We start from the raw sequence: 27,523 nt of genomic DNA on the forward strand, positions 1-27,523 counted from the left end.
ACAGCTGTCTTGTGATAACGGAAGCTGTTTCACCTACTCATAAAGACACTAAAATTGTTCTGATAAGTCTTCATTTAAAACGCACCTGATTTATTTTTAATGACATTTCTTATTCCTTGTTTAGTCTATGCTGCGGAAAAGTGGCAAAAAATAGTACTAATCGGATCTTTCTTTTACACTAAGTTACGCGACGTATCTCACTAGCGCCAATTATTTCAAATCGTACGCCTACTCACTTACTCATAGTACAACAGAAATTGACATCATTTACTTACTATTTATTTCCTACTCCGGCTGTGGTGGACTTATTATTTGATTTTTAGTACAATGGATTCAGCTTTACGTGAGCAAGTTATGATAAATCAATTCGTTTTAGCAGCAGGATGTGCCCGAGAACAAGCAAAACAACTACTTCAAGCTGCACATTGGCAATTTGAGGTAAATTTCCTAGTATATGTAAACAAACAGTAATCATGAAATGGCTGCTACATAATTTGACGAAGTGTTTTGCAATAGCCTTGATTTGATATAGATGTGTTAATGGTATCGCCTTGATTGTTTATTTTTGTGATTCACTTAACAGCGAAAATAGAGCATTATCCCAATAGGAAAATTCCACTAATCACACCTGCATTACTCAATCTGTATATAATTATGTTGATGAATGAAATGATACGCAATAAGTAGGTATGTAGGTAGGTGTATTCATGGCGACTGACAATGTTATGTTTGATAACAAATCTGTAAAATGTTTATCATGCCTTATTTAATATGGAGTTTTCTTTAAACCAAAATCATACTATTATTCTGATTTACTAGTTCACTAATAATAATTTGGAGGTCATAATTTTATTATAAAATGCACGTACCTCCCTATTTATCTGCTTTGTAGGTTAAAAAACAATGCAATATAATTTTCATTTGAATAAGAGTTAACACAAAAGATTACATATACTTACCCAAAAAGATAAACAAATATATAAAAAAGGAGTATTCCATTATTTGTTATTGTAACTTTACATACACACACATAACAGTACATTTATACGTAAGCACATATATAAGCACAATTAGATATGAATAGAAAAGTACAATTGTTGCAGTTCTCAATCTTATTCAAATAGTGCTCTCAGTTGTACTATTTCACCAGGGTCATGAATTATATCCGGTCTCCTGCCTAGTGCCGAAGGATACTTTTCAACATAATACCTATAACAAGAAAAATATGGTTAACAATAACAAATATTAAAATAATAAACAATAACTTTCATAATAAGGCATTAAAATTATAATGTTTTTTATTTGTTTATTAGATAGATAGATAGATAGATAAATCATTTATTTGACAGCTGCAATGACACACAATATAAATTTAAACACATCATAACAGAAAGAAAAAACAATAATTATTACACTAATAATTATTGTTTTTTCTTGTGGGTATAGGTATTTGAATGTCGAGTAAGTTGTTCTTAAATTGAAATCTTTATTGACCATATGTGTTTAAACATTACAAACTTGGCCATATCATCAAAGTACAGTCAAGTGTAAAAATATGGGTGCACATATCATACTCAATAATATGTCCCATAGCTCTTATGTCAGCGAATTAAGAACTATGGGACATATTTTAGATAAGTTATATGCACCCATATTTTTACACTTGACTGTACATGATGATTTTGAGATTTATATCTTACCTTTGTCAACCAACCTAGAAAAAATCTTCTTCAAGTGGCACAACTCATTTTTGAGTTAATTTCGATTTTATTTCAATTAATCAATTTTTTTAAATTGAAATGACTTAAATGACCTACCACTCCAAGGGGTGTCCAGAAACTTCTAAAGTAACTTTGGAATAAAACAAAAACAGGTATCAAATACTTGGATTTTGCAATTTTTCCATATTAATCTCTGTTGTTTTGCTTACAGACGGCACTATCAATATTCTTCCAAGAGGTTGCAATACCAGCTGGGGCTAATGGCATTGCTGCACCTTTTCGTCAGGTATATATATACATCTTAATTGTTTTAACCTTGTGAGGCTTGTCATACATATTACTCTGTATGTATAGTCACATACAAAACTATATGTCATGCTTTTATGGCTCTACAAGATTGTATAAGATATTTTTGAGCGCTTCATAATGTAAGATATTATTGCAGGTGAGTGTACATACAGTGTTGAAGTTAGATTTCTCGAAAAAGATAATATGAGGCTCCAGCAGGTGAAAAATAATTATTTGTGAAAGACAAAAAATAGTAGATGTTTTAAATATAATAAATCAAATTGACTAAACCCCACAGTAACCTCAAGAAGGCTTGTGTTGTGGGTATTCAGACAGCGATATACAGTGAAACCTGGTTAATTGGCACCTGGATAAATGGAAAACCTCAATAATTGCAACCCAAAGTCCGGTCCCGGTCCCTTGAGACCAAAAGGCCTCTATAATTGAAATTTTGGAACCTCTATAATTGCAATTTAGATTTTAGGGCTTTTCGTAATTTTGCCTCTGTAATTGACCGCATCGCAACTAAGACCTCTATAATTGACACTGTGCTAAAAAATCCGTTATTTTTACTCTTCTTTTTACCTCTATTATTGAAACGAGTTATACTTATTACCTCTGTAATTGAAATAATGTAGTTGTAGACAGCAGAAGCAATATTTTAATAGCAATGATCATTTTATTTATATCTTCATCCAGAATTCAATTTATTTATTGGGTATCTATCACAGCTTGTAGTAGGTGAAATAATTTTGATTAAATCAAAAACAAAGTATGCTTTTTACATTCTAATAAAACTTTCTTCTACAATTCAAGGGATTTTTTTAAACCCAAATGATTAATAAGAAAATAAAGTACCTAGTAATTAATGTAGTGTATAAGTGCAAGTATAAACAGAAGCTATATAATAGACCAGAAACCCAGAACGTAAGCGTGTAAATCTACTTTCAATGGTTATTTGCACCTCCATAAAAGAAATTTGTCAGAACGCAACCTCTATTAATGGAAACCTCTATAATTGACACAACGTTTTTTTGAACCTCGTTAATTGACACGACCTGCTTAAATGAAAAACCTGGTTAATTGACAAAAAATGGCCGGTCCCTTGAGATTGCAATTATCCAGGTTCCACTGTATGTATATATAGGTAATATATAAAAACATAGATAACACTCATGACTCGGGAACAAATATCTGTGCTCATCACACAATTGAATGGCGTTACCGGGATTGGAACCCAGAACCATCAACTTCATAGGCAGGGACACTACCCATTAGGTCAGACTGGTCTTGTTTGTCAGTTATAGGAGGCTTTTACCAAAATATACTCAAGATTCAGAGAAATATTGTATGTTATAAATTGTTTAAGATATACTGACTTACTAATAACAATAAACTGCTTCTTGGTTAATTGATGTTACATACATGAAGTTGGAATGCTATCCAGATTTATAAAAATAGGTAGGTATGTCAAATTCATTAAATGGATAACAACAGATTTATTTATAAGCCTGTTTTATTAAGGGGTTGTTTGTAAACAAACTAAGTTCAAACAACCTTTATTTAACTGCCTTATCTACCTCCGGCCCCTTCCACTATTTATTTTGGGTTGTTTATATGGGTTGTATATTATATATATATATATATATATATATATGTGTAGCCACTGCCAATAGTAAGATTTCTTCGGCACCTGTTACCACTATTAACAACTGAGACAAAAATAACATTATATCCCACCAATTGACTTTTGTCGTAACTACTGGGAATCTAATTTCGTACTACCACTGGTAGTAGCTGAGAAAAATAATTCCCAGTGGTGAAAAAAAGTCCTATCTGTTACCAGTTATAATAACTTAGTGGTAACAACTGGGGATAACCCTTTATTATCTAATTTTCAAGTTAACAGAATTATGTTCCCATTTGCACCATATCCAATTTTAATAACACGATCAAACACCCATATTAAGATAGGTAGCAACCAACAACCAAAGATCATACTGAAAGTTCCTATAATCTCAAAAACTGTACCTATAGTATAGTGGATCATCGTCACATCTTCGCGTACTGTATTAAAATTTAAAAAAAAACTGTATCGTCACCCGTTCCAGCAACTGATGACGCCCTGCAACACCCCAGCGACGCCGCCCAACTTCCCGGACGCGCTAGCCGCGTTCTCGCGGCTGTCGACGACGGGCAGCCCGGCGGTGGCGGGGGGCGCCGGGCCAGCCGCCGCGCCGCCCGTGTCGCCGCTGGCCACGCACCCACCGCCCCCGCCGCAGGTGCAGATGCAGATGAACGCTTTCCCCGGATCACCCAACTCGCAAAACAATTATGCACCACTCTCCTGCTCCACCGCAGTAAGTCATTTCGTGTGATCCTCCACAGCCAGACCACCTGGCCTGATTGCGCTCAGTTTTTAATGGCGTAATGTACCTTTAATGTACTTCATGTACCTCATCGGAAATTGAACGTACCTCTGTAGTTTGGCAGATATATGCGTTTAAAAGGGGTCCGGCTTGGAAGTAAAATCTGCAGCCGGACGACGCCTGGATCCGATGATATCTGTTATTTTGAGATATAATTTAAATAACAGATGAATGTACCTGTTACGTACCTCTGAATAAATCGTTTTTTTATTTAAAAAATGGTCTCATAAATGATTTTTTATACATTTCATTTTTTGAGTATACGCGTAAGCGCCTGTCAAAAAATAATAGCAACATAGTAGAAAACAAAAGTATTCAATTCGGGCAAGTCGTCTAACGTGTCAACTAGATACAAATGTGGGTGGTTATAGGGAGCGTTTTAAACCGACGCGAGTTGCCAATAACCTTTTCGCACGTGTATTGTACAACGTTTTACAGTACACAGTTGAAATTCTCAGAGATGTTGCTGCAACAACAAATACTAAAAAAAGAATAAAATTAATATTTACGAGGGGCTCCCATACAACAAACGTGATTTATTTTGCCGTTTTGTGCGTAATATATAAATAAGTAAATATTAGGTATACGGACATTCTTATAGTAGACCGGCCAGCGAAAGAAAAGTCTTCTAGAAATCGATTTCTCTCATGTCGTCCAGGATATGGGCGAATATGGTATCGATACATTCAGTGTAATGCCTTGAATCCAAATATATGAGATGACAAGCGCAAAAGTGGTGGGGATAGTTGCTTTGACGTCATAAATTTGGCAGTACAAACTTTTTTTAATTTTCGTTTAAACATACCATGTGGGATACCAAATGAAGGGGCTTTGTGAGTAGATCACAAATATGTAACATACTGTAACATTTTCAATACTTGGTCTAAAAAATTATTAGAAAACGTTCAAAAATTTCACAATCCAAAGTTGACTTCGAACTGCTATAAATTGAAAATGGCTGAATGGATTAGTCCAAAATACATACCAAGTGACTGTGAATATCCTTTACATAATGTTAAAAAATGATTAACCAGATATATAAAAAAAAATAAGAAAAGTACATCAAGTTGAAAAAAAGTATAATTAACGGTTACATTAAACTGCAACTATTATTAAGGAGCTACCCGAGGTTTTCATAAATTTTTGTCAAGTTTTGAAATCGTATCTCCTGTTTTTGCACTACAGATAGAATTACAAGACAAACGGTTATCGGTTTTTCAATCTTTTATCTCCGGTTTTGTCCACCGGATTTTGAAAGAAATGAATACTTTATTTTTTTGAATTTTCTAAACATTGTCTAAAAGAACACTTTTTTCGTATCTAATTTGCAGTGATGGATCTTACATGTACGAAATCTACGTATTTGGGTTCGTCTTTGACGTCTCGAAAAATGTGTCCAGGGTTTTAATTTTAAACTAATGAACACAAAAGTTATGGCCAGGAAACCAGTTTTTTAGCCTAAAATTGTTCAACTTTGATGCCAAATATCTCGAAGACAATGAACTTTGAAGTAAACATGGGATACTATAGTGCTTAAAGCCGTTGCTGTTAATATAATAAGCTACAAAAAACATTAGAAAACTAAGGGATTCAGATCGAAGGTCAGTGGCGCGGGGTAGCCCCTTAAAACAAACAACAAAACCCGACTGTTGACATATATTTTTGTAGTGGTCTTTTCACTAGCTTTCATTTGGTACCCATATTGCTGCAGTAAGAAAACAAATATGTCCCCCCCTCCATTTTTCATTTGCGGGCTTTTATTTTCAAAATGTATATAGCCTGTGTAACTACCATAATTCTGACGAATTCAACCACACCTCATATATCAAAAATCGTCCAGCCGTTTGGGGTGTAGGGCTTGTCAAATAAAAAGACATATATACACAGGCTAATCAGGCTATATAAATTTTGAAAATGATGCCCGCAAATTGGTAACAGTTTGGCGATATTATAAATTTTGTTTGTTTACCTTTTGTGTAAATAAATTTAAAAAAAAATGAAAAAATGGAGGGGGGGTTTGTTTTTTTTTTCTTATAGCAATATGGGTACCAAATGAAAGCTAGTAAAAAGACCACAACAAAAATATATGTCAACATTGGGTTTTTTTGTTTGTTTTAATAATAGTTGCAGTGTAATGTAACAGAAACCTATACTTTTTTTTTCAACTTGATGTACTTTTCTTATGTTGTTATATATCTGGTTAATTATTTTTTAACATTGTGTAAAGGAAATTCACAATCACTTGGTATGTATTTTGGACTAATCCATTCAGCCATTTTCAATTTATAGCAGTTCGAAGTCAACTGTGGATTGTGAAATTTTTGAACGTTTTCTAATATTTTTTTAGACCAAGTATTGAAAATGTTACAGTATGTTATATATTTGTGATCTACTCACAAAGCCCCTTCATATGGTACCCCACATAAACGAAAATAAAAATAAACGAAAATAAAAATAAAGTTTGTAATGCCGACTTTATGACGTCGCGGCAACTATCCCCACCACTTTCGCGCTTGTCATCTCATATATTTGGGTTCAAGGCATTACACTGAATGCATCGATATCATATTCACCCATATCCGGGACGACATGAGCGAAAATCGATTTCTAGAAGACTTTTCTTTCGCTGGCCGGTCTACTATAAGAATGTCCGTATACCTAATATTTATGTATATATTACGCACAAAACGGCAAAATAAATCAAGTGTGTTGTATGGGTCAATATTTATTATGTGTTCCGTATCCACATCGGAGATCTTCATTGAGAGAGTAACGCGATCGGTGACCGTTAGATGCCGCTAGCGTCTATGTAGTCGCTCCGCCCCACGCCGTGACGTTGTTCCGCTTCCCCTCCCTGCAAACCGTTGCTCGCTTCCCGCTACTCGCCACCGCCATGTCATTGTGTCGTCGACCGTCTGACCGATGGTCCGCAAATATTTTTTGCGTATATTTTTGCAGCATGGTGCATTAACATTTCCGATCCAAAGCTCGGTCGATTAAATAGTGAGATATAACAGAGATCGCTACTATTAGTCTTTTGGCGGTCTCGCGATCGAAGTCATCGAACGGTGCTTTTCGATTCTACCCACTTTTTTCTTGCTAAATTAATTTTCACATTCCATGCTGCTAAAATCGTTACCGTTAACTCGCATTTTCGAGATCGAAGTAGGAAGTGCGTCAGTGGTTTTCGTTAACAAGTGGTAACGCAAGTCGCTCCGCATCAGAGAGGGAACGTACGGTCATCGTGGCGGCGGCGGCGGGGGCGGCGCGGAGGCAGACAGCCTGCGCGCACCGCTGTCGGGTGCCGCGCTTCGCCGATAAGGAGGTTTGGATTAGGGCTCCCGGTATCCGTGTTACACGCCGAAACGAATACCCGTGTTCTTAAGACCGGCGGTGCTAAGAACACGGTTTACACGGAACCGCCGGGATCCGGATACGTATCCAAGAACCGTTCCCAAGAAATGTTTCTCAGATACGTATCTCCGTTTACACGGGTACTTAAGACCGGCCCGAACGGATCCGAAACAGTTTGAGCCAATCAATGCTCTAGCTCTGGGTATGCAAGGTCTAGTATTGAATGTTGACTTCAGAAGAACTCGTTTAGCGTACTAATTTTTTTTTTAATTATTTATAACAGTTTTAACACATGTGTTAATATAACATATTTAATAACCAACTATACAATACAGGGTCATTTTTGGACCGTTAGCCATATTGTGCGAGGTGATTAGGTAGGCCATATTGAACAACTTTTTGTATGGGACCAACTCCGAAATCACAAAATTTTTTTTTGGCCGTTTCATACATTTTGGTCGAGTGGATGTCGACGTTTTCTATGGGAAGGCCAATTTTTTTTTGGGATTTCGAGGTTGGTCCCATAGAAAAAGCTGTTCAGTATGACCTACCTAATCACCTCGCACAATATGGCTAACGGTCCAAAAATTACTTAGTATATGAATGGAAGTAGATGTCCCTATTCTTTATAGTCTACTATTTTTTATTTTGAACTTACTCGTCCCTAGTTTAGAACCTTAATTAGGGTTCCGTACCCAAAGGGTAAAACGGGACCCTATTACTAAGACTCCGCTGTCCCTCCGTCCGTCCGTCCGTCTGTCACCAGGCTGTATCTCGTGATCTGTGATAGCTAGACAGCTGAAATTTTCACAGATGATGTATTTCCGTTGCCGCTATAACAACAAATACTAAAAACAGAATAAAATAAAGACTTAAGTGGGGCTCCCATACAACAAACGTGATTTTTGACCCGAAGTTAAGCAACGTCGGACGGGGTCAGTACTTGGATGGGTGACCGTTTTTATAGATAATGGTATGGAACCCTACGTGTGCGAGTCCGACTCGCACTTGGCCAATTTTTTTTTACTATTATTGCTTTTAAGTTAATTTCATTACATATTACATTTCGATCAAAGAAACACATTTTATATATAATGGTGTAAGTTATATAGTTTCGCGAAGAATAGGTATGCAGACAAATACTACCTACTACTACATTGTGGTTATTTGTTATTTTTATTAAATACCTAACTGTTAACTAATCTACCAACGAAGCAAAAAAAGTACAGCGGCATTTGAAACGCAGGATTTCACGCGAGAACCTTAAAAACCCATGCTACCTTGGTTACCTTGCAATTATATTGTTAAATACATTAAGATAAATCTCAAAATTGGTAATCATTCATGTTGACTGGGGTCACTTTCACACTAGTGCTCAGGTAATAAATGCCGGCCGGTGGTGTTCCATTCATTAGAACGTGTTTTTTTCCAATACCCTTTTGTCTGATATCGCCGAAAACAAGTAGCGTCCCAAACCATTATCAGAACTGCCATAGCTAATTTTAAGCTTTATGTCGGTGTAATAAGGAGAACCTGTCTACACATATATGAAATTGTAACAAATGCAGCGGCTAAAATTAAAGAAGCAAATGTATCGAAGCAAATGAACACGAAATAAATATGACTTTTAAGATATTGTGTTTAGGTAAGTAGGTATGACTCCAGTTCGCCACTTACTGCCGTATTCGAACTTCAAGATATTCACAAGAGACGACACGTACTAGATCCATTCTAGATACGTTATAATTTAGATATCAACTAGTTCTCTTTTGCAGCGCAATTCAGACAACCAATGTCACTTTTACGTTAGATAGAGTAAGATATCTATTAGATGTGAATTGGATCTCTAAGTCATATCCTGTGGAAATCGTTCAAGAGTATATCCAGAATCGCGCAAATGTCAAATTTAGGTGTCCGTGCCTTCGCTTGAACCACATTATGAGATAACACCCTTGCAACTCAGCCCTAATCAAGCGAATTCATCAACTAGTAGCGCCATCTATCGCGCTACCCAAGTACTAATGTCGCCCGGTTGCCAGCGCGCGGCTGCTTTCTCTTCAGTACGCTTTTGTAACTCAGCGGAGCAACACGTTTACAAAGCAAGTTTAAAAAGATCAAGAAATTTTAATCGTAAAAATATTTTGAAAACCTCCGACTTCGTGACATTCCGCTCGGTGCCCATGGCCCAGCGACGAGACGCAGTGACCTTCCTACAGGCACCGTCACAAAAAGTACACGGGTACTTACGCCTCATGGCCTCGTCCTGTGGGACAACAAGCGTCGTCCCGTGAGACGACATGTCGTCCCGTGAGACGACATGGCGTCGTTCCGTGAGACGACATGGCGTCGTCCCGTGAGACGACATGGCGTCGTCCCGTGAGACGACATGGCGTCGTCCCGTGAGACGACATGGCGTCGTCCCGTGAGACGACATGGCGTCGTCCCGTGAGACGACATGGCGTCGTCCCGTGAGACGACAAACGTCGTCCCGTGAAATGACATGGCGTCGTCCCATGAGACGACATGGCGTCGACCCGTGAGACGACGAGGCGTCGTCCCGTGAGACGACAAGGCGTCGTCCCGTGACACGACATGGCGTCGTCCTGTGGTATCGTCCTGACAGACGACATGGTATTGTCCTGACTGACGACATGGCAGCGTCTTGTAAGACGACGAGCATCGTCTCGTTAAAAGACCTTGTGACATTCCGCTCAGTGCCCGTGGCCCAGCGATGAGACTAAGTGAGCTCTTATAGCCATCACCATAAATAGAATACCTACGGGTATAAATGGCACACGGCGTCGTCCCGTTGGACGACAAGCGTCGTTGCGTGAGACGACATAGCGTAATCCCGTGAGATGACATGACATCGTCCTGTGGGACATCAGGCGTCGTCCTGTAAAACGATAAGGCGTCATCCTGTGATACGACAGGCATCGCGATGAGTTACGTCATCATGTGAGAAGACATTGCGCCATCCTGTGGTATCGTCCCGTGAGAGGATATTGCTTCCCATAGGACTAAATTGCATTGTTCCATAAGACTACATTTTGTCGTATCGTGAGACATTAATGCGTCGTCCTATGAGACGATATCGCATCGTCCTATGAAATGACGTTGTCTTGTTAAACAAAAACCGTTGTCTCATGGTCTACCATTAATACGGTAGCGGACGTCTTATTGGTCGCTTTATCGTTCGATGTCTGCACGGTGGGCCTCGCATTTAAGATCTGCATGGTCATGAACCAATGCACGACTTAGTTAGTGGCGTCATCATCATTGTAGCCGACCAAATGGTGTGTCACCTTTTAGAACGACAAGCAGCAGAATTTTTATTAGCGGGTTTGGCGCGAAATTGATAACGAAATGCAGTTACAGTAATTGTCTCAACCTGCCAGGAAAAAGGAAGGTTTCCGTCTTGGTCGTGTACAAATGTTGGTCTGGGTCGATAACAAACAATTGCCGTGAGATACCAAACAAATCAAAAATATACATTCTGAGGATCCTAAACTGTATGACTAACCGGCATGAAAAATAGCAGTTAAGAAACTGTGAAAAGGGAAAAGTACAAAGTGAAAAACCTTGTGTTATACTTTGCCCAACTAGATCCTATACCAAAAAGAGAGAGGGGGAGGCAAGAAAATTGACGTTAGCCTTAAAGAAGGAAAGAAAACTAAAACTCTCTCTTTTGAATAGGAATACCAATACAAGTATAATGCCAATTCATTTACGGCTCTGTCATAGGCTAACAAGAGATATCTCTTTATTGCTCTAAACCTGAAAAGAATAGAGTTTATGATACTCATATATATTAGTGAAAAATCATCGCACTAAATCCCTCTTTTGAATGATGAATGACTAGTCAGGTTGATAGTGTCTTTGGGAATACTGAAGCATCTCCTGTATACTCGCTAAATATTGACCATTAGCTAAAAAATTGCGGCCTGTTACAAAGAGAAATCTTTTACTTACTTTAAATCGTCTACTATGTAGCTGTGAAACAGAGACCACTGAACTAAGAGTAACACGTAGAAAACAGCAAGTACCTTCCATCGCATTCCGTCCAATAGACCGAACTGACAAAGGCATTTATAATGTAATTAGTGCTCTATTCACATCAGTCAGGTAGAAACTTGTGAAATTAGGTTCAAAATTCAAGTAACAAGCTCCACTTCGGAAGATTATCTAAGCAGCGGGTTGTCAATCGACTTGCCGTTGGTATAACAATCATACATCATAAAACGTTGACCATAAACGTTACATAGTTCAATTTCAAAGGAAATGAACTCTTACTGGTAATATAACTATCGGAAACAGACGGTATTTGTAGGAGGTGCTTTCACAGAATGCCTAAAAGGACCAACTAGTAAAATATTAAATTAGTATGGCAATCCGCATAGTTACCCATGATTGTTCAATAGGTGAAACATCGGTTTCTTTAGTGGTAAATGTTATGCCTATGTAGAAGATGAAGCGCCCCTTCAAGTTATGTAAATAAATAAAGAATTTATGAAAAGATTTTTCGGTAGTTTAGTTAGAGTGGAGTTACTGATTCTGTTACGAAAAATCGCGAATTGAATTAGAGGTGAAGCCGCCTAAGAGAACTAAGCTGTCGAACCAATAGCCACGGTCCACGGCTTTACATCTAAACGATGATGGTTTAATTTCTCCAGATAGACAAATTAAAATGAAGTCACTTCAGAAACTTTGAAACCATGTGGACAGCGGGGCAAGCCAACGTACATACAAACGTACAACGTACGTAAACGTACACACATGCGTAATATGTAGAAAATATTTGCAGGCAGTCACCGATAGCAGATACCGGATTCTGAAAGAACACGGATCAGAAATATCCTTCTTTCGATTTCCATATGAGAGGTTTCCTTTGCAGATAAGGAAGTACTCACGTGATTTTATAAAAGAACAACAACATACGGTGGTTCAGGAAAAAATGCAAGATCTAAGTGAAATATGATCCCAGTAGTGACTCATGACTACAAATATGTTCGCCGGTTAAATAGAGCCTGCAATTTACTCTGAAAATCAACACTAGTTCTGCTGTCATTGCCAGATCTAAGTACAATAAGCTTAGCTGAAAGGTAGTAGTCCAGGGTTTACAGCATACTTTTGTAACAGGTCTCGTAGGGCATGTAATTGGAAACGTCATCGTCAATGCAATCAATTAGAGTTCCAGGTGTAGTACCCTACAAAATCATCGTGTCTTGGTTATAGGGCAGATGCGCTGCTAATCGAATTACAGCATTAGTTGTGAAGACAATTACAATTCATATATTTATATATTCATGATAATATGCTTATACCAATAAATACAGTAAATATGAGATGTCAGTAGACATATATCAACGTTACGTCAGGCGTAGCTCACTCCGCGATTTCGTCGCGTCGCTACAAGTACATGCGGCCCACACCAATTTTGGTGTCTAGCACTAGTAGTTGCCGCGCACCGCTATGGAACGGACGCCTGCTCGCGCTTGCGCCACCTTGCGGTCATAATCTGTCGTAATAGTGCATACTATTATTTATTGTATGGTTACGTCAAGGTAGTGACATGAATATAATATGTCGCAGAAAGGCCTAGATCATCAAATAATTGTTTATTTGTGGGCATCATGATGCCTAATTAACCCTAGGGTTCCCTCAAGATCATCAAATGATACACAACTTGATTGCACGAAAGCCAATAAACAACATACAACGTCCTTGTATTGCTAAATTTCTAATCAAAAGTACCTACAAATTAATAATAATAATAATTCAGCCTATATACGTCCCACTACTGGGCACAGGCCTCTTCTCACTCGCGAGAGGGCTTGGGCTATAGTCCCCACGCTGGCCTAATGCGGATTGGGGCTTCAAAGTACAAATTAAGTAATGAAATTAATATTTGGTAATGAACGCCGGTCTATACGTGTTAAGGTTTGACAGGAATTGTGCCACAGCATCGCCCGCGCGCGCCGGTGCTGGCAGCACTTGAGATGAGATTAGATGACATCATGAGATGATGTGGTTTGTGCCACTGCAATGGTATAATGCCAAGAACTTACTGGTTCGGACCAATATACAAATAATAATAATGTTTTAATTTGTCTGGGTGTTACGAAAGTTCCGCAATTGGTTTGAAAAGGTTGCACTACAATTTAAAGTAGATAGGTCCACCTCCTCTACTCTTACTCAAAGAGTCTTTCATCGTCAGTCAAGAGGTTTTTACACTCTTATTAGAAGATCGTATGTATACGAAAGCATTAAAAACTCAGAAATCGTGCTAAGTCTAACAATAAAGCACAATCCATTACCAGCGCGCGAACCATAAAATCTTCAGTTTGGGAATCAGCTTGCCACCAGAAAGAGTGAACATTAAACAACCTACAATTACAAGCCTTTATTATAATTAGCCTAAAATTATTGGTGAAGGCATTGGAATTCAAAGATTAAAAAATCTTCTAAAATATCCTACTTGGTAGACGGATCTTCAGTCTACGCAAAACATCATGGTGAGATGCCATCCACAACAACTGGAGTTGTCAGCATCACTTTAAATTCATAATCATCGCCTCCATACGATTGTCACCTTCGCGTCAGTGATTCTGTTCATTCGTTACATTCGCTTGCATGGCTGACAAGCATATAATATAAGCTTGGTTGACCCGGCACCAGCCTAATTGGCAAGTTTTCAGTTATCTGTGGGGAGTAATAAATTTAGCAGCATAATTGACACTTAAAATAGGTAGGAGCCTACCATTTCATATAAGAATTAATATCTATTCATGGCTTACTATTAATATGGTTGTTTTTAAAGCAACCCTCACCTAAAACTAATCAGTAAGGAAGGATGTATTATCGCCTCAGTTGATACTACTGCTAGGTTGTTGAGAGTTGTTACTTGTTAGTAACGCATACATTAAATCATGAAGTGTTGTATTTTCTTCTTTACTTTCTGACGCTACTTTCAGGCAGAGGAGTACTTGATTCGAAATAAATCTCAATTGCTCCCACAAATTTCTGAACATCATGTTTATAATTTTTAACACATTTACGGAATAAGTTGTCCTTATGTAATGATAGCCCATTACCAAATAAACCTGGTATACCTAGTCAATAACTATGTATTAATATCTAAATAATGTCAATATCGTATTGTAGTGGGTACCTATACAAACCTTTGGTTATTTGTGACGTCCCACGGTCAAAGGTACCTTATGGCGGGTATGGAGTTATGCATACCCCAGTAATCTACAATAAATAACCTATCGATAACACAAAAGATCAACCTTCTAGGTTGCGTAGATACAGAGATATGATTTTTTGAAAATAATGTTGTGAAATGAGCAACTTTACGATAGAGAAGTTTTAAGTTTAGCCGCCTAAAAAACTATGTTCCTGAAGTAAGTTACATAGTTGACTACAAATAATAATGCCTTATATATCTGAGATTAAAAAAATATTGCGACTTGTTCTGTAATGCAAATAGAAACTTTTGATATCGACTGATTTATGTGTATACTAACCAATCTCTTGAAAATAAAGTTTTATTTCATTTTCACGATTGATTGCAATGAGCTCTCAAGATTTAAATTTTATCTATTAGAAAACGACACTGACAGACAGTTTAAGCAAAAAACAATACCGATTTAGAGGTGAAAATGTATTTTCTGACTTTTTCATATAAAATCACAAAATTGAATATTTTTACTTTTAATGTGACACACAATCAATTTTTCTGAGCACATATGAAAGAAATTCTGTCATTCAAATGAAATAAATCCTAAAACCCCAACTAAATACTATATTTAACCCCATATGCCACTTTAAACTTACATAACAATAACAGTATTTGCTCCATACATTTACGAAAAGGTACCTTATGGAAATAAATCTAATAATACTTCACTACAAAATATCAATCATATTATAGTTTATCTTTTATGAATAGAAAATATTAATTTACATTAAACTGCCCCCAATTTAATTAGTTCTTCGTCATAATAATCTTAAAAAAGACCCATAATTTGTATGTAATGAAAAGGTACCTTGTGGTCAAGTTACATGATGAGGCATGATGATGATGGAACAGTTAGGATAAACTAATAATATTTTGGGGTTAAGATGGTATAAATCGTCTATTTCTTATCAATAATATATTTCGGTTGCTATTGAAGATAAGCGGCATTGAGGTTCAATGACCTCAGATATTCCATAAGGTAATGCGTCGGGTATTGGCATTTTTCAGCAAACCAATGGCTGATTTACTGCATGCGACCAAACCAAATGAAGATTATTCTAGTTAAGAAAGACTTGACGAGAGTAACTTTGGTATAATAGCAGTCTACTTGGATTTGTGATGTCGGTCTATGTACGGTTATAATATTTGCGAGGCGCCCCAACCAGAACTGAAATTATCAAATTAGTTTTGCAGAATGCTAATACAGTTCTCTACCAAACTTCTTTTCCCGTATTGACTAGTTTTTTTGGGAATTTTCAATCTTTTTTCCATAAGGTACCTTTTCTACTAAACTCTGAGACGACATTACTAGGCTTATAACTAACTTATAACAAAAATAAAAACAGGTAAACAAACGTTACGCATTAAGGTTTCAGATCACACAATAAAAAAAATTTGAGCATTTTTTCACCTCTTTACAAAACATTTAATATCTCCGAAACTAGAAACCCTCATAAGGTACCTTTTCCCGTGGAACGTCACATTTGTCCACATTAAAAATCATATTACATTACATCTGGCCTATGATGCAACTTACCAATTTACATTAAATTGTTGGAAAATACGATAAATCAGAGAGGACCCAAGCTTTTCCAATTAGTTACAAAAATTTTAAACAGTGGATGGGCCGGCAGTGCTTTATTTGTGTTAAGCAGTAGATAAGTAGTAGTAATATCATGACATCAAACAACAAGACCTTTTTATCACCTAGTGGGCTATTGTAATGAAAGAATCAGGTAATTTGGACGGGTTTAATGTAAAACTCACTCGATGAGGTTTACGTTACACGCATCAGAAGCACTACCACCAGTTTTAACATTGACATATTCACTCACATTTAAGTAACTTACTTTCTATGCATCTCGCTCGTACTCGCATATTAGTGCAAGCGAGATGTATAGAAAGTAATTTACGTAGACGCGAGTTAATCTGTCAATGTCAAAACTGGTGGTAGCCGTACAGAGCTACTGCTTCAGATAGTGGTTACACTTAAATTTGTACGACCTACAAGTACCTTCTTATGTCTTTAATTATGATTTTAGGGACAGTCTTTCAACTAATAGTCACACAGTTTTGTTTTATATAAAAAGTTAAGTAGTTTTATAGTCACAATGGATAACTTATGTTGCCAGTCAGTGCTAACAATTGTCTCGTCTATCGGTAATTACAAATAAGGAAAATCTAGTTAAGGTTTGACGTAAACAATCCTTTAGTATATCAATACGGAATAAATTTCAAGCCCATATTCTTATTAAGTGATTTTTGCATAAATTTAAATATTATCAGTCACAGTACGCCCGGGCCAGCGCCGGCAGAGGTTTAAACACGTCTCATAATGTGGTTCAAGCGAAGGCACGGACACCTAAATAGAACCGTTTTTCCCCCGAAGGGTAAAAAACGGATATTTAGGTTCCTGCCGAAGCTTGAACCACACCTAAGGGCCTTGCCGGCTTATGTGGTACTGAAGAGAAAGCAGCCGCGCGCTGGCAACCGGGCGACATTAGTACTTGGGTAGCGCGATAGATGGCGCTACTAGTTGATGAATTCGCTTGATTAGGGCTGAGTTGCAAGGGTGTTATCTCATAATGTGGTTCAAGCTTCGGCAGGAACCTAAATATCCGTTTTTTACCCTTCGGGGGAAAAACGGTTCTATTTGACAGGTTAGATCTTAAACATATCGTTATCGTATCTTGGTGATGTCTAAAAGATATCTAATAGATGTCTATTTCAAAATCCGAATCGGGCCCTTAGTCGGCCAATTCGTAAAATACAGTCTTTCCAAGTTACTTTAATTTAAAATCGTTTTGTTATTTTGTTGCTAAAATTGTAAATAATATTTATTAGTACAGTCTTAAAGTTCATTTTATATGATAATAAGATAATGAATTTAAGAAAAGTCTTACTTTTCATAAATTCATGCTAAATTATATTAAAAGTTGTAAATACATTACTTATTGGAAGATACACATGATTACAGTGTAAACTCTTTATAACGTCACTCGATTTAACGACAAACTCCTTAAAATGTCGACATTTCTTGACTTTGGTTGGTTTACCTTTTTTTCTATACAGTAATACACTCTATATAGCGTCATGCACGCTCACTCTATTTAACGACAATACGGCATAATACATCATTAAGAAATACTTTCTAAGTTGCCGAAATTGATAAAAAACTGCAGCTGTGTACGTTTTTTTGTTTGCTGTTTTGTTGTTTTATTATCTAGCACGTGTTTACTTCGACTGACGTACCGGAGATTCTAAGAAAATTTGTCTTTTGTTTTTGTATGATCAACTTGCACAGTCATGTTTACCTCGGGCACTAGACTTTTGACAAGATGTTACACGTTATTAATTAATAGGCGTTGTTATTTGTATAAAATGAATGTTCTTCTTGTGCAAAATGTGTCCTAAGTATATTATAAACAGATACATTAGAATATTTAGAATAGTAAGATGACCTTTTTATTTCACTCCATTTAACAACCACTCTCTATACTTAACGTCGAAAAATCCGCAGTCCCTTCAGTGTCGTTATATAGAGTTTACACTGTATTTATTAATTTTTACATGGTTTACTATAATAATACTAAGACGTCTGGCTTACGTAACTTAAAAAATAATTAGATTAAAAAATATACATTTCTTATTGACAGAATATATTCGTAAAAACTCACACATACAATATACAGAATACAAATTATAAAAATATAAGAACTGTTTAAAAATATGCAATTGGTAAGAATATTGTATACTTACCTACCACCACCTACCAGATCATGCATGGCCAGATTTTAACGTAAAGTCTTTATACTCTTTATTGCCTTTATTTTTTTTATGCACTTTAAATTTATTGCTATCAAGTTATATTAATAAACCATAAAGTATTAGTATTTGAAGTCTTATATAAAATACTATTTTGATAAGTAGCATAGGTATACCTACTGTATTTCTAATTTTCTACTCGTATTCCAACATTGCAAGCAAAAACTACCTGGTCCGAAAAGGGTTCTGTAAACCGTTTATTGAATTTCGACTCTATGAACCACGGAATAAGGTTAAATATGACGGAAACTCGTCATGAATCTTTTGTCTACTTATTTCTAACTCTTAAGTACGCCGCGCCGGTTCGTTCCTTCGCTACTCGTCGAGGACGTGTCCGGAGCCACGGGTAAATAAGATCCGTTTCTTCGAATACCCGTTTATCCGTGGAGACGGATCTTAATTACACGTGCGAAACGGGCCAGAAAACCGTGTACGTGTTATTCGGAAACGGGTATTCGAAACGTGTAAACGAAACACGGACTCGACCGCGAGCCCTAGTTTGGATTGTCTCGAACCATCCGGTGAGCCAGTTTAATGATATTCTAGTTTTATTGGCGTTCAGAAGTTACTTCGACACTAAAGGACGGTTCTCAGGCAGGTCGTATTAACCTGGGAGTACCTCGTGTCGTTAGTTGCGACGCGGCAGGGGCTCAGGGGAGGTCGGCCCCCGCGCGCCGGCGCCGTCGACTTTCTTCTGCTGTCGTCCAAGGTGACTCCGAGACGCCGCGACGCTGCGGGCCGGAGCCCGAGGTGTCGCGGTGCGGAGTCCGCGGGACGCCCACTCCTGTTGCGGACGCTTCCAGTCCGCGAGAGCAGTCGCGGTGCGGACGCTTCCAGTCCGCGCCCGCTCCTGTTGCTGCAGTCGCGGTGCGAACGCTTCCAGTCCGCGAGAGCAGTCGCGGTGCGGACGCTTCCAGTCCGCACCCGCTCCTCAGTCCGCGCCCGCTCCTGTTGCTGCAGTCGCGGTGCGGACGCTTCCAGTCCGTACCCGCTCCTCAGTCCGCGCCCGCTCCTGTTGCTGCAGTCGCGGTGCGGACGCTTCGAGTCCACGCCCGCTCCCCGTCACACGCCCGCTCCTGTGGCCGCGGGCGCTTCCAGTCCGCGGGACTCCGAGAGACTTCACACGCCCGCTCCTGTGGCCGCGGGCGCTTCCAGTCCGCGGGACTCCGAGAGACTTCACACGCCCGCTCCTGTGGCCGCGGGCGCTTCCAGTCCGCGGGACTCCGAGAGACGTCACACGCCCGCTCCTCTGGCTGCGGGCGCTTCCAGTCCGCGGGACTCCGAGAGGCACACGCCCGCTCCTGTTGCTGCGGTCGCGGCGCGGGTGGATCGCGGACCTTTCGATCCCGTCCTGGCGCCAAGGTGAAGGCGGACCGCTTCTGCGTCCCGACTGCTCGAGTGGAAGGAAGGTAAGTTACGTGGAAGCAGAAACGCTACGAGTATAGCGACGATCGCCGCGTTGGCTGCCGTCCGTCATGACGTCGCTGGTGACCTACGCGCCGGTGGTGGCCACCACGATGGCGCCGCCGAGGGCAGCAGTGTCGCCGTGATGATGAGTGCAACTACGAGCCAACCATCGGCCCGGCGCCTATCGAGCTGGCCGCCACGACGGCGCCTCTCGCCTCACGCACCTGAGCCTGGCTACGGTGGCCGCCACAACGGCGCCGCCCGCCACGATGGCACCACCGCCTTGCGCACTGGCGCCTCGAGCTGGCCGCCACGATGGCGCCTCTCGCCTCACACCAGTGCCTCCCGAGCAGGCGACCGCTCAAAACCGAGGTGAAAGGCATCGAAAAGGTCTGCAGACTTCACATAATTATCTCTGCTTGCCCGCGCTCTCCAGCTTAAGTTCCGTCTTACAAAGTCTTTCTCGTGCGCCAAGCCCATAATAAACAAAATGGGATAAATAAACCCGCTGCGTCTGAACAAGCTTGAGTTTCCGGTGCTAAGAGAAAGGGGCCAGGAGGACTCCAACAGTTTACATCTGTCTGTCTTCGACTTTATCGAAACAGTTTTGTTACGTAAGCGCCAAAATCGATTTTAGACTTGATTTCATTAGTTCGATTTCCTTAAAAGCATGCGACCATACCCCTATACTAGCTCGATATAGGGTGTTTCTTCGGATAAAGCGAATTAGACTATCACGCTCCTAGACATCACGTGGGACACGCGGCACAACACCCCGATTGAAAGTTTTCTTTTTCGCGACATACAGGCCTGCCTTGCTGCCGAGTTTCTCGCAGAAATGAGACTCAACGCCTCCTGTTCAGTATCAAACTCGCAAACTTTAGTTCATGGAGGAAGGTGACACTTTCGCAGTCCTCAGCAACACGAAGCTGCCGAAAGCCTCGCGCCACTTCCTCCCTCATCTTATGCAAGCAGTCCGTTACAATCTCCAATATTGGTAGACAATGTACGAGGTAAGGCCCTTTCAGTGAAGAGTAACCGTTAACGGGCCACATCTGCAGCGCTGACGACATAAGTGTAAACATACAACCGCACCACTACAGTATACATAAAACGACGGCGACACTACATCCCCTCCGTTACCACGGCTGTCGCAAAAACTGCTGATGCCAGCAGATCGTCTACAGGTCGCACTGGTTCCTTGCTACTTACCAGGTCGGTACAACCCCCGAGGGCGACGGTTTATCAAGAAGTCACTGCGCGCCCGAGTGGCAGCTACGCCCAGAAGCCGCCGAGACTATCTTCGCCTGATAGGTGCGTTGTTGGCTAGCCTCCGCTTTCGAGAGCCTTCGTACTGTGTCACGGTATTTCTTAACAGACTGAACTGCTACCACGTCGCGTCTGGCAGCTGCCGGTGATACGACTTGATATGGATGTCTCCACCTCCCAGCCTAGTCTGTTTACTGTGACGGCGTGATAAGGAGAGCCTTCGCGCAGCTGTGGTAAGCTTGCAATTTACTGGCGGTCCTAGTGAACACAGCATCAGACCGCCCTCTCTTACGAGTCAACGACCTTAAGAATGAGGCGTAGTTCCTGTCAGATAGGACGCTCCAACACCGAGCTGGCGAGATCAGGAGTGACGTCCGCTATGATGTACCTACTGACGTGACTGGCGCATGCAAGCAACATGCCAAGGGCTAACGCTACGTAGCGAACGAGACGCAACTGTCACTGTCTCACTAATATGGAGGAACCGGGTATTCCCGGTTCCGGTACTATGTTTGTATTGAAAACCAGTAACGGGAGCACTCCCTAGATCGTCCCCTTGTCTAGGCCGCCTGTACGCCCACAATGTAGAAATGGTCTTCATGGTGCATCAAAAATAAGATCGACTGCCAGGTACCTCTAATACCCAGTGAAGTAGCGAGCTATCTCAGACATCTATTTCTATTGTCCATGTTAGCTTTCAGAACGATACTTGTTCATAAGCCTGTAACAAGTGCTGTATGTGAACCACTATCGGACACTATGCCTTCTTCCAACGCCATTAATAGCGAGACCAGCGCCTCCCAAACCACCAGCTTGGGAGGCGAGAAATCTACTTGCCCTAATTTGAATAGCCCTACAACGTTAGGTACGTTAGAAGAAGTACGATTGAAGAGCTGCCGCACTTTTGCTGTTAGCATCAGGCCGCAGGGTCAATGACCTTACTCTACTACACTGTAGCCCGGGCAATTACATAGTTAACTTTCACGCTATTATTTTGTGTCCGAAATTCTGCTCTAAACCAGATAACGTGTCTTACCGACTGGACTCTTAGAAGCTCCGGAATAAAGTATAGACCCAGTAAGTAGGTAGTCTGGGTACGTCAGCTTGCGAGAATTACACAAATGTTAGGGGACACTTATTTCGCTTATGTCTTTCAGCCACAGTCTCATCTAAGCCGGCCTCGCCTACGATTGCTTTGATCCACGATGTACTTGATAACTAAATTGGCTGGAAAGCTATCTAATTAGCGATATTTTGGCTTAAGTTAATTGGGAACACGACTCGCCGAGATTCTGCGGTTCGGATGCGATTTCGAATGAGAAATCTCTCAAACCAGTTTAACGTCAGATTCGAACCTGGGATTACAATTTAAATTCTCAATTTCCTGTAATGCATCATTATAACGAGTCACTGTGATTTCATGGGTTGCAATATGGCTTATATATATTTTTTCATCACACTTGCTCGGAAAAGATGTATTTACACGTAGGGCTTGCGGGCGGGAAATTGAATTTTTCGCCCTAGGGCGGAAAAAATCTTTTCCGAGCAAGTGTGATGAAAAACACTTATTTACACGTAGGGCTTGCGGGCGGGAAATTGAAATTTCCGCCCTAGGGCGGAAAAGTGTTTTATACAGAAGTTTGTTTTTATTAATTCTCCTTTTTTTCCTTACAAGTGTGATGAAAAACATTGTGTGTGCCACGGGCGGTAAAGAAATTCCGAACTCGTGAACATTTTAAGCCCTCGCTTCGCGTCGGGCTTAAAATTGACACTCGTTCGTAATTTCTTATTTCCCGCCCTTAATACACAATGTACTAATTCTTTCTCTGAGTTCTATGACAGTAGGTGTAGCCCTAACGCTTGCGCGCCCGCTGACTCGCCACCAGGAGATAATAAACAGGTCTCAATGAAGATCTCCGATGTGGATACGGAACACATAATATAAAAAATTTACCTTCCAATAAAATTGATATTATGTTTCCTTTCCACATCGGAGATCTGAGTAATGCCTTCCTGGCAGGCTACTAGGCTACTTTTATGCCCACGGTACTTCTCCTCTACAATGACATGGCGGTGGCGAGTAGCGGGAAGCGAGCAACGGTTTGCAGGAAGGGGAAGCGGAACAACGTCACGGCGTGGGGCGGAGCGACTACATAGACGCTAGCGGCATCTAACGGTCACCGATCGCGTTACTCTCTCAATGAAGATCTCCGATGTGGAAAGGAAACATAATATCAATTTTATTGGAAGGTAAAATTTTTATATTTTATTCTTTTTTTAGTATTTGTTGTTATAGCGGCAACATCTCTGAGAATTTCAACTGTGTACTGTAAAACGTTGTACAATACACGTGCGAAAAGGTAATTCGCAACTCGTGTCGGTTTAAAATACTCCCTATAACCACCCACATTTGTATCTAGTTGACACGTTAGACGACTTGCCCGAATTGAATACATTTGTTTTCTACTATGTTGCTATTATTTTTTGACAGGCGCTTACGCGTATACTCAAAAAATTAAATGTATGAAAATTCATTTATGAGACCATTTTTTAAATAAAAAAAAACGATTTATTCAGAGGTACGTAACAGGTACATCTGTTATTTAAATTATATCTCAAAATAACAGATATCATCGGATCCAGGCGTGGTCCGGCTGCAGATTTTACTCTCAAGCCGGACCCCTTTTAAACGCATATATCTGCCAAACTACAGAGGTACGTTCAATTTCCGACGAGGTACATGAAGTACATTAGAGGTACATTTCGCCATTAAAAACTGAGTGCAATCAGGCGAGGTGGTCTGGCTGTGGAGGATCACACAGTCATTTCAGATAAGTGTTAGATTTCAGATCATTGTATGCCGATTCCGATTTTGACTCATCTTTTACTTTACGATTTACAGATTTCCATTTCGATTAATTTTCATTGCTACAATTTTTGATGATTCACAACTATTTTCTCTCATTTTACAGTAGCCAATATCTTAATTGATTCATCATTTACTTTACAGATTCCCATTTTGATTCATTTTCATTTTTACAATTTTATGTGATGGGTCTCAACTATTTTTTCTCGTTTTATAGTAGCCAATAGTTTTGCAGTTGCAAGTAGTCTATCACAAGCTATTTAGTTATTGTTTATATATTTGTGAATCACTTCTCCAAAACTATAAAGTGATAAGACTGATAAGATATTAAACATTACAAGACTTTCTACCACTTCGTGAAATATGTAATAAAATTTTCCCAGCAGTTACCACCAAATTTTTTTAGTGTTCAATACTAATAAAAAATAAATCTGGTAAAATAAAATATGTTTAAGAGAATTGAAAATTTAATATTAAATTTAATTCACTTTGGTTGCCACTACTACTGGGAATCTTTTTCTCAGCAGGTCCCAATGTTAACAGGTAAGAAAAAAATCCTGTGATAACAAAGATAATAGTAACATCTCAGAATAACGGTGGTGAACTGGTGCTGATTAGGGCTTGCAATTCGAATATTCGAATATGTCGAATATTCGACCTGTTTTGATATTCGAATATTCGGCCGCTCAGGTTTCGAATATTCGAATATTTTTTATTACTAGGTAAAATCTATTTTCATCCGTTATAGTTACAGTTTCTGTGTATTTTGCCGGGTATTAACAGTGAATGAGGAACCGTAGGTACCCAAATGCGAAGGAAATAATGTTTTTACTGTATTCCTCTCAATAGGCTTCGTGAATACAGTTAAACCTAAGAACCTAACTCAATTTCAAAGGAAACGAAATTAAAAAAGTATGTTTTATTACGGTGCGGCTAATGCTTTTTCTAGGTACAAGTAACTTTACGTAAGTTTTAAGATAAAGGGTCATTTTGTTTATTGAGTAAAAGCGTACCTTAAGCGAATATTCGAAGTCTAAACCTTGCCCTTTATCGCAATTCACAAATTTGATCATACCAAACCTACCGAACTAGGTAATCTAACCATGCACCTTTAGCTAACGAATGATCCACCCCGTAGTCAGCCAACTTTTTCCCTTAAATATTCCAATACCAATTATATAACTTATTATATAACAGCCGACCATTAGGAATCAAAACTAAACTTGCCAAGACTAATAAAGTCAATAAAGATTCAAAATACAATGGAATTAAAGGCCATTTTACAGGCTTCTTAACGACAAGAAGTTAATTTAAATCAGAAAATGATTAGTGATTACCTACTAAAATGTTTTCTCTCTTACATACGTGTTTGGATGGTTAAAGTTATATTAATTCACGCAACGACGCATTTATAATAAAAAGTTTTATCAAGAAATATTGAAAATGTCTAATTTTTGCGTTTTAGGTACTTACTTGCTTTTATAAACGTGGGTATTTCAGAGTAGGATGATAAAATCTAGTCAATAAGTGGATTTCTGCAAAATATAATTAATTTTAGCAATATGTGAAAAAAGCTTTTGAATAAAACGATAATAAACCGATTTTTCGTTCCTTTTCTTATTTTTTTGAAATATTCGAATAATTATTCGAATATTCGAATATCTCGTCAGAAAAAGTCGAATATTCGAATACCTGAAAGTTTCGAATATTTGCAAGCCCTAGTGCTGATGATGCATTCATAATTTGCGTAATACAACGTCTAATATCTTGATTTTTCTAATAAATACCTACCTACAAATTATACATCCATTTGACACATGATACAGTTTTTACCCCTACTGCATATGATTACTTATGAAAATCTTCGGAAATGGGTACCTGTAATAGAAAGCTAAAGATGTAGATACAATCCATTTAATTGTTGATGATGTATGTTTCAGGTGTGCAGTGAACACATGCCAAGATAAATTTGAAAGTAGTAGTTTAGGAGCATGTATAATTTATTTTTCTAATGGTGCGCATTGTGAGCTGTGGAATTGTGTACGAAAATGTTTACTTTACGAGACTTCCTGCTGCGGTGCGCTCGCGTACTATCGGGGTGTTGTAGTCAATCATGTTAAATATATTATAAAATATTGTATCTTTATTATATACAGTTGTTTCAGAAACAATATGCACAAGAACATCCTATTTAATTATTGTGTTACAGTTTTTGGTAATCAAAATTTATACCTGTGATCCTAATATTTTGGTATTGTACAATATATGAAATCATATTATAATTAATTACTGTATAATAGGTAAAACGTTTGAAATCAATGTTAATATTTTATTTGGTAAGTGTTATACTGTCGAACATTTTTTACATAAGTGTAATCACTGTTTAGAAAACATTGGGTGCAACAGAGTGTATGGTAATTATCCAGCTGCATTTCGCAAATGACAATACTAAATGCTGTAATCAAAAACAATGCAATATAAAGAAACTGGGATGTTAATACTCGCTTACAACCACTTACACAGTTAATGATATCTGCATAATTCTCAGATTTGAAATAATTTTATAAGTAGCATTGTACAATTTTAGGTTATAGGTAGCCTGTACAATTTTAGGTTTCTTATTAGCAATTTATATGCATTCATTACAATTTTACATATTGATAATAAATTTAACATAACAGATAGGTTACCTTATCAGTTCATCTTTGACTTCTAATTTCCAATTGTTATGCTCAATTAATATTCGTTTTGGCGATTGTATAATGTACTATACTGTACTACGTAACGTAGTAATACTTGTAAATGTTTTAGATCATAGCTTTGAAACAGATCTTATAATAAAATAGGTACTTCCTGTTAATTTATATATTTTGATATCTTATGTTTATAAGATTCATTCTAAATTAGTCAATGTGTTGAAGATCATGAGTGTAAAAAACCTAAAATTATCAATATTTTCTTTTATCGATTATAAAAGGTACCTATGTAAAAAGAAGTTTTACTTGTTTACCAGTTCCAGAACGTCTTGAGATTTACACTATGTTAACCTCATTCGCTACTTAAGTGACAACTCTTTCAAATTTTCATAGATAGTTTATGTCTCTCCCACGACCAAGACCGC

At 38.7% G+C, this 27,523-nt stretch overlaps 1 protein-coding gene across 1 annotated transcript; it reads left to right on the forward strand.

Annotated features, from left to right (window-relative positions):
* Positions 1 to 253: 253 nt before the first annotated feature.
* LOC134795455 (UBA-like domain-containing protein 1) lies at positions 254 to 27,397 on the forward strand. Its single transcript, XM_063767299.1, has 4 exons — positions 254 to 438; positions 1,933 to 2,007; positions 4,121 to 4,369; positions 26,343 to 27,397. Exons 1-4 carry the CDS (start codon positions 328 to 330, stop codon positions 26,367 to 26,369), a joined length of 462 nt encoding a protein of 153 aa, XP_063623369.1. The 5' UTR covers positions 254 to 327; the 3' UTR covers positions 26,370 to 27,397.
* Positions 27,398 to 27,523: the final 126 nt, after the last annotated feature.

Source organism: Cydia splendana, chromosome 12 (genome assembly GCF_910591565.1).
Source record: "Cydia splendana chromosome 12, ilCydSple1.2, whole genome shotgun sequence".
NCBI lineage: Eukaryota > Metazoa > Arthropoda > Insecta > Lepidoptera > Tortricidae > Cydia > Cydia splendana.

What these genes read in the sequence shown, in the direction of transcription:
- LOC134795455 (XM_063767299.1), top strand. Translation starts at nt 328, where the DNA reads ATGGATTCAGCTTTACGTGAGCAAGTTATGATAAATCAATTCGTTTTA. An exon ending in CTGCACATTGGCAATTTGAG is followed by an intron (nt 439 to 1,932) that starts GTAAATTTCCTA and finishes TTTTGCTTACAG; the next exon opens with ACGGCACTATCAATATTCTT. An exon ending in TTGCTGCACCTTTTCGTCAG is followed by an intron (nt 2,008 to 4,120) that starts GTATATATATAC and finishes CACCCGTTCCAG; the next exon opens with CAACTGATGACGCCCTGCAA.